The sequence below is a fragment of the Solanum tuberosum genome, unplaced genomic scaffold (assembly GCF_000226075.1).
Source record: "Solanum tuberosum cultivar DM 1-3 516 R44 unplaced genomic scaffold, SolTub_3.0 scf00181, whole genome shotgun sequence".
Taxonomy (NCBI): domain Eukaryota; kingdom Viridiplantae; phylum Streptophyta; class Magnoliopsida; order Solanales; family Solanaceae; genus Solanum; species Solanum tuberosum.
The window spans coordinates 213,203-221,313 of NW_006239106.1; the positions used below are offsets into that span (position 1 = coordinate 213,203).

At 31.4% G+C, this 8,111-nt stretch overlaps 1 protein-coding gene across 1 annotated transcript; it reads left to right on the forward strand.

Moving 5' to 3' along the window:
* The first annotated feature begins 2,931 nt into the window (after positions 1-2,931).
* LOC102581773 (probable E3 ubiquitin-protein ligase RHA2B) lies at positions 2,932-3,429 on the forward strand. Its single transcript, XM_006354633.2, has one exon. It carries the CDS (start codon positions 2,932-2,934, stop codon positions 3,427-3,429), a length of 498 nt encoding a protein of 165 aa, XP_006354695.1.
* Positions 3,430-8,111: the final 4,682 nt, after the last annotated feature.

The window sequence follows — 8,111 nt, forward strand, 5'->3', positions numbered from 1 at the left end:
ACATTTACTGTTGGGAATACTTAGTTCCCATATATCATTTTAAAGAAAATGAACTTTACTCTAACTCTTTACTTAACTTAAAGCTTAAGTATTAAAACAAAGTGAAAACATTTATAAAAGACTTCTTAAAATATGGTTCATACCGAATTAAGGACATGAACGACTTAATGCAAGGTTTTCAATAACCATAGATAGAACTCACTTGGAACTCAAGAACTTCAATAATACTACTCACTTCAAGAATGCTCGACTCAGAGGGTTCATGCGGAATTTATGAGCATGAACTACTCAACTCAAGGGGTCAAAGATACTTCTCGTTTCAAGATTGTTCGACGTATAGGGTTCATGCGGAATTATGGACATGAATAACCCAACTCAAGGACTTCATGGGTAGCATGTAATAGTCCCATGATTAGGAATGTAATCTGAAATGGGTTAGAAACTCAATACTTAAGACTTAGGACATGAAGATATTACTCCTCTCATAGATACTCAACTTTTGGAGTTCATGCGAAATTTATGGGCATGAACGACTTGACTCATAGGTCTACATAACATTATGGAACTCATGTATACAACTCTTCTCTTTCTCTTACTTACTTCCTCAAAACTTAACTCAAATTGATGATGGATCTCAAAGGATTCACAATTGAACTCAAAGGCTTTCTTGAACTCTACTCTTAACTCTCTCTTGAATCATGTGAATAATGAATTCAAAAGTTATGGTTCATGATATGAAGGATATCATGAATGACAAAGTAGATTCATGAATAAATTCTCCTCATCCTCATACTCACTTGCTCGAGTCTTGAAACAAGTTACTAGAAGTTGTAGAAAACTCCTCAAAAGAACTCGAAGGGACTTTATTAGAATGTTCGAAAGAATTCTCAAAACCTAACTCTTAACTCTACCTTGAATTTGAATTATGAATTCAAGGTTATGATCATGTTAGGAATGATTTTAGGTGTTTAGAAATAGCTTAGAGTAGTTAGAATCGAAAGGGAGTGAAGGTGCACTTTAAACGAACTCAAATAGGGCAACCGACGACAAACTGGGTGGGGCAAGTGACCCTGGCGCTATGGGTGGCGTGGGGAGCCAGGCCCCCAACCCAGAAAATTTGACGAACTTCTTTACTCGTTTTCTCACCCTAACTCGCCTAGAATCGAACGGTTTCTTCCCCAAATCATTAGAATCAATTACTTAACATAAGTACACTCTAATCTACTCAATACATCCCTTAAAATACTCACTTTGGTCTTAAGAAATCATCCAAAACCCAACACAACAAGATTTAGAATGAACTTCAAGAACACCTATCATGAACTCATCAAGAATTCAAATCTTTCAACTTCAAGAATGAAATTTCGCTGAAAAATAATATGATTGGCATGTGGGTGAACAAACCCAACACTATGGAAGCTTACATACCTCTTAGGGATCAAACCCATGGCGACAATCTGTCAACAACTCTCAAGAACGTCAACGAACGCCTTCATCCTTTCTCTTTTCTCTTCTTCTCTCTTCTTTTTTTCTCTTCTTGAACTCTCAACTAAAACCCTAGGTGTAAACTAGGATTATAAAACTGAACCTAATCAGATTATACCCTTAAAATATTACTAAAAATGAATTAAATCTGATTGGGTAAGGAAAAGACCAAAATACCCCTCACTATTTTCGGCTAACTTTCCTTAACTAGACAGCCTAACTTCAAAAGGCCATATCTCACTTATCCGAACTTGAAACTTAGCTAACTTGGCGGCATTGGAAAGACAATTCAAAGGTCTTTCCTACGGTATCTTGTAGCACATCTAACTCATCATGTGCTAGGAGTTATGATCATTTCAAGTTGACCCAAAACTCAAAACTTAAGCATAACTTGCAAAATTTCAGATTTTGCTATCTTCAATTTAGTTCTTTTTCAAACTCAAGGTGCTACATCTAGTGAACTTAATACTTAAGAAATTTTAATTCCTCGGTAAAATCCTCCTCACAAAGAAGGATGGTTCAAGTCTTAGCTCAAAAAATTTCTGGGGTGTTACAGTTTGAATTAATTACCACTGGCGACCTCCTTTTGGCTATAATTATGTGTCTCTCTCCTTTTTTCCTCTCTCTAGCCTCTCGCCTCTCTCCTCTCTTATACATATACAAATATAAATACAAATTATACATATACATGTATAATTATATAACATATATACGAATACACTTCGCCTCTCTTCACTCTCTGTCCTCTATCCTCCCTCTCCCAATCTTGCTCGTCAATTATACAAATACATACGTATAGCAATTACATATATATTATATGACAGATATACATATACAATTCGACAGATATATAAATACAATTCACCGCTCTCCACTATCTGCCCTCTCTCGCTTGCATCTCTCCTCCCTCTAACATGTAGTTACGAATCGTAATTAGCAAATCGTAGTTATAGAACCAGAGGCGTATTCAGGATTTTGAGATGATGGGTGCACTGTTATAAAAAGGTTGATCTATGATACAAATTTGATCGGTTCGACAAAAATAAAACAAGATAAATATAAATTTCAAATTTCTAACCTCGCGGAGAGGTGCACCCAGTCATAATCGCATTGTGTGATAGTTCAAGTGCGGGTTCACACATCTATATTTCAATATATTTTTAAAAAATATAACACTACTATATATGATCTCGGGAGGGGACCATGGGTTCACGTGAACCCGGTGACCTCCCCTTAGATACGCCTCTGTATAGAACCTAATTAAGTTATTTTTAATATCTATTTGCAAGAAAAAAAGACAATTATTTTTATGACCAATCAAATCCTTAGCCACCCCTTAAAAAGTCTTTATATATATAAAATATTAGGATAAAAGCAAAATGCACCCGGGTGCAAACCTAAATGTACTAAAAAAGAAGAAACTTCTCTTTCTTTCTATACACAATAATGGCTGCCCTTTCTCAGCTGTTAGCTCATATCTACACCATGACTCTAGTCTTCTTCACCATTCTAATCCTCGAACTCGTAATCTTTGTACGCTCCATAACCGAGACAATCTCCGATTCCGGCCGCGGCCGCCCCATCACCACCAAGCAATACATCAAACTCATCGATGAAAAAAACCCGGTCAGCCGGTTCAAAACCGCATCAATCAACCCGGACGGTTTTTCCGATACCTGTGCGGTTTGTTTATCGGCATTTGAAGACGGCGAACAAGTACGGAAGTTGAAATGCAAGCATATATTTCATAAGGATTGTTTGGACACGTGGCTCCAACAGGATTCTGCCACGTGTCCACTCTGCCGGAATAAGGTGCTGCCGGAGGAAATTGTGGTTAAATTCCGGCAGCACCGCAACCACCACACGGAGTATGAAGGGAGTGATGAGGAGCTGATTTTTTTGTTATCTGCATTACATGGTAATTATATTCGTAGATTTTTATAAATTATTAGGAAAATTTTTGTAATTTTTTTTTTGTATATAAAAAGATTTAGAATATTAAAAAAAGAAAGTAATTAGTACAATAATTGAGTGTGCTTCATACACTTGGGGATTTCTGATTGGTCAATTATATGCCAGATAGATAATTTAGATATTTTATCCTACTTTGAGTGTCGGTAATATTAACTAAAAATTGTAATTAAATTATTTTATTTTATTTTTTTTTTAAAAAAGAGGTAGTGTTGATAATATGTATAGATTTGTTTGATAACATTATCTGGCAAGTGTTGAAAAATTGTTGGTCATGCTCAGAATAGTGGTGGCCTACAAAAAGTTTGGCATGGAGTAATTAATTAAATTAATATAAAAGAATGGTAGGTGAAATGCTTGAAATTATTTTGAATTGATAGCTCTAAAAAAAAAAAGTGGTAAGTATTCATTTTTCTTCTTAATCTTATTTTGTCAAATAAAACCGAATTACCCCATATATTTTTTATACTACTTCACAAAATTTAAGAAGAAAAATATAAATTTTATTTTTATCTAATTGAAGATTAAAAAAAATGATTGGTTACAATATTTTTATTAGGAAAAGATTGTGTTTAAAAAGAAAAAGAAATAATATGTTTATTTAAATAAAAAAAAATTGACTCAAAAGTAACAATAAAGACATGTTTGGATCAAATATTATTTTCTGGACTAAACTAAATTATTAACTGAGAATATTCTTAATCAATTTCACATAATTTAAAAATATTTTTGACCTTTTTTTTTTGTTTAAAATGAATCCTAAGGGCTAAGATAGGGAAGTTCTTTTATGATTTTAAAAAAATAAATAAAATAATAACTATTCTATTTATGAAACGGGAGGAGTTAAGAGTGTTACATCAAGAGCATTTTTTTATGTTTAATTATTTGATAGTTTAAGTAGTGAATACAAATATATTTATGTCCACCCTTTGTCAAACTTGATTTAAAAAAAAAGTTCTCAAAATTCAAGAAAGGGGTTTTTCTTTTAATAAGTTAAAGAATAAATGAAAATAAAAATCTATTTTTAAAATAGAAGTGAGTTGTGGATATGGGTGTTCAAAACGGAATAGTAATCAATAAGTCAATCACAAAATTAACTTATTGGCTTATTGATACTGGGTTATTGAATAAACAGTTGGTGAACGGATTAGAATTTTATAATTAACAGTTTATTGATGTGGGGTGGATTATTCAATTTTCTTATTGGATAAATCATTAACTAGTTACCATATAGACAATTTTAACTTAGGTATATTAGCAACATTTAATATTTTTCCATAATATAGAATTATATGTTATTAGTCCTAAGGCCGCAAAGCTAAAAATTTGAAAACACATTTACTTTCCTATTATTCACTATTACATTATTAAAAATCTATACTAGAAGAATTTTTTAACTGCATTTAAAATAGGGAAAAATAAGTCATTTTTTAAAGGTGCGTTCATGGAAAAAAGAAAAAGATAGAGGTTAGCCGATACACCATTCGATAACCGTTCGATAAGTGTTAATTCATTATCGAACCAATAATATCTTATAGATTAGCTAGAGAATTAGTAAATTAAAAATTGATATTCATTAGGTCAAACCGTTAAGCGAAATTATCCATCTGATCCATTAGATATACAGCCCTACTTGTGGGAATAACATAAAAAGAAATTATGGTATGAAATCGTTTTTGTTAGAAAATGTTCTATCCTTACTGTGAAATATTTTAGCATAAATTTAAATTTAATCAAACTTTAAAATAGATATCGGATGAATCAGAAAAAATAAAATCAAACCATATAATTTAGCACTTTGTGATGGGTTTGACAACTATAGAAACTCCAAAAACAAAAAAAAAACTACTTAGAAAAACATATTTAGTTACGTGTCCTCATCTAATACTTATGACAAACAGCTGGCAAAACTTTTAAAACAGTTGTACAATTTGGCTAAATATCTAAAATAGCCTCTCAAATTTGGCTAAATATAAAAAATAGCCTCTCAAACTTGGTAAATTAAGCACTTAAATTTAGATTAATAACCATTTGAAAAAGGGAAAAAGAAAAAATCTACCCTCGAACTATCGTAAATGGTATGTCAATGCCCTCCGTTATACTTTAAGGTTGTATATACCCTTACCGTCAATATTTTGGGTTTTGTATACCCTTGAGACTAATGGCTAACACGTGACTTCATCCCAACGACTTACCTGATTTATTTATTTATTTTTTACCCAAAATTGGAAAACCCGCCCATTTCATTTAAATCCACCCGAAACCTTTTTTGAAATTAATTCGAATATATTTGAACAAAGCTACAAATCAAATTCAAAATCTTTGCAACAATAACAAATTCATGTGGTTTGATTCGAATTCCGTCTAGTGGAGATGATGGAGCATCATCAGATCTACTCCCTCACCAAAATTCAATTCGTTCTCCCTTACAATTTGAGGGAAAATAACGATGGAGAAGCTTTGAGAATTTCCGACCAGATTACCCGATGCACTGTCGCAAGGCATTTCGTCTAATTTTTGGGGAAAGTTCGTGGAGTTTTGATATCTAGGGTTTATTTCACACCCACTTATCTTCTGCATCAAGAAATTTCAGCTCATTCTAATAGCTTGAACTCCGTCAGACCATTATTGCGCATCGACAGTGATTTTCCGGCGGCCTTAATGGTGCACGGCCAATGCCAAGCTGGGCGCCTTTTCAAGGAGCACACAACCCACAAAATAAAACATTGCATTCCACCAAAAGAAACGCCACAAATCTCATTTCTAATAATTCATATGTTTGTGTGATCTTCGGAGAAGAAGGCGGCAACGGCGGCTGTGGTCAATCACAAAATTGGCTTGATGGTTTTGTGCACAATCATCCATGAACTCTAAAACAACCAAAGAACATGGCTAATATTAGTGAAATTTTTTAATAATGCAACAAATTTTTGAGAACAAAAGAAGAGAAGAAGATGGAGCACTGTTTGAAGGGAATTATGGAATATGGGTCATGGGTGTTTTAATTCGGGTTACGGAAGATGGGTGGGTTTATTAATTTTGGATTAAAACATAATAAAAAATTAGGTAAATAATTGAGATGTAGCCACGTGTCCAGTCGTTAGTCTCAAGGGTATGCACAACCCAAAATATTGACGGTAAGGGTATATACAACCTCAAAGTATAACGAAAGATATTGACATACCATTTACGATAATTCGGGGGTATATTTGTCCTTTTTCCCTTTGAAAAATGACAAGTTTTCATAAGTGTGTCCTGCGAAGAATGGTGTTATTATGTCTGTATAGTAATGGATGGTCAGTCGAACACTTTATCAAATAATTATACTATTTGTATAAATAATTGTAAACTATACCTAATTAGTTTTGTTCTTTGAGTTGGTCATAAGTTTATAAAAATAATGTTCTATGTATTTAACAGTTCTAATCTTTTAAATTTGTTATAATTTAATATTTTTTTATTTTCATCAAAAATATTTATCAAATTCTATTGGTTAAATTTTTTGGAAATCATGGAAAAAAAATTCGCAAGAACTTAAATTTAAAGGTACATACTACTAAAAAAGGTCAAATACTCAGAGATAAAATCAACGAAAAATTATTAGTTATATGAAAAAACAGACGGACTTCAAAATATCGGAAAAGAGTGCCTCGAACACAAAAAATCAAGAGAATCCATCATCCATGTAAAATATACTTATTTAGACTTTTATTAAAAAAATTATATAAAAATCACTTTCATTATTTTTTTCAATCTTAATTTTATATTTTAAAAATCAACGTCTATGCATCGATTTTGAACCTAGCACAAACATAAGGGACCATTTTTTGCCATTTTCTCTATATCTTTACGGTATAAATTATTTGAGTGATTTTTACAAAAGTAAATATGTTAGTTAGAGTACGTGCGAAGAACTTTTACTACCACCAATTTTCATCCTTTCCATTTAAAATTCTTTAAGGGCATTTAGCCATGAAAACAAAAAAAATTGTTTTATTTGTAATTCTTAAAGTTGAAGTTAGAGTTATGTTTAATTATATACTTTGTAAGAAATAGTTAAAATTTAAATGTATTTTTGTAATATGGTTTACATCTTAATTTCTAGAACTAGCAAATTCATTCAACTTAATTAATTTATCTTAAATAGACAATTAATTTTTCTTTAAAGGAGTAATATTTTAAAATAAAGTCATATAACGTCATAAATTAGATTTATATATATAAGCTACCATATATTGTTACGAATATTTTGTATTTTATTTGAAAGTTTTGAAGTTACCATTGAAAAAAAAGTTATATTTAATTATACATATTTTTCAAATATTATTGATTACTTATTTGGTATGTGTTTTTCCTTAAAAGAATATACAATATAATTGATAATGCCTTAATTGTTCCAACAAATTTAAATTATTGGCCAGGATATCAAGAACATCAAGTAACATAAAAAGACATCATCACATCAAGCCATATAATTTAGCACTTTAATTATTTGAAAATTCCATAGACAAAAACTTCTACTAGAAAAAAACATATTTAGTGACGTGTTCATCTACTACTTATGACAAACAGCTGGCAAACCTTTAAAATGAGAGAAAAGTACTCCAAATTTTATTAATTTCGTATTCGAATTATTCACGGTCTTAAAAATATAT